We start from the raw sequence: 510 nt of genomic DNA on the forward strand, positions 1-510 counted from the left end.
CCTTGGCCTTGCTGGCTTGCAGGAGGGGGGCCGCCAAACGGGAGAAGCGGCCAGCCAAAAATGCAGCGGACAACTATTGCTGGGTGCCTGAGCAGCCGGAGAGCCATGGGGCAGGCAGCGAGCGCAGGTAACAGCCCCCTGGGGCAGCAGGGAGGGAGGCAGACCTGGGAGCAGCATATTTTAATTATAAATTAATTTTCATTTTTTTGCAATTTAAAAAGAAAAAATAAAAGTGTGGGAGTGGTGTGATGCTATCTGTTCAGTGTGGTTTTGCATGTCCTGGGGCTCCTTGGAAAGTGATCTCTGTGCCTCCCCTGAGGCTGGACAGTCCAAATCTGTCCTGTGGTTTATAAACCGGGCACCACTCCTCCAAGAGAAGGGTTAATGGGGACAATGCAGCGAAGCAGAGAGGGGATAAGGTTGAATTTGCCTGCCAGGGCTGCTCCTCAACTCTGCAGAACCTCAACATGCTTAAAAATAGCAAATTCTAAGTATTGATTTGTCTCCTAA

At 50.6% G+C, this 510-nt stretch overlaps 1 protein-coding gene across 1 annotated transcript in view; it reads left to right on the plus strand.

Moving 5' to 3' along the window:
• LOC104540556 (complement component C1q receptor-like) overlaps positions 1–131 on the plus strand; it is a gene marked incomplete at its 5' end in the record, with an annotated part of 1,708 nt that extends 1,577 nt beyond the window's left edge. Inside the window, 1 exon segment of the mRNA XM_010184392.1 lies at positions 1–131. This exon segment is cut by the window's left edge and continues 24 nt beyond it. Coding sequence (XP_010182694.1) covers positions 1–131 — 131 coding nt within the window.
• Between the last annotated feature and the right edge of the window lie 379 nt (positions 132–510).

The sequence above is a fragment of the Mesitornis unicolor genome, unplaced genomic scaffold, assembly GCF_000695765.1.
Source record: "Mesitornis unicolor isolate BGI_N332 unplaced genomic scaffold, ASM69576v1 scaffold41435, whole genome shotgun sequence".
Taxonomy (NCBI): domain Eukaryota; kingdom Metazoa; phylum Chordata; class Aves; order Mesitornithiformes; family Mesitornithidae; genus Mesitornis; species Mesitornis unicolor.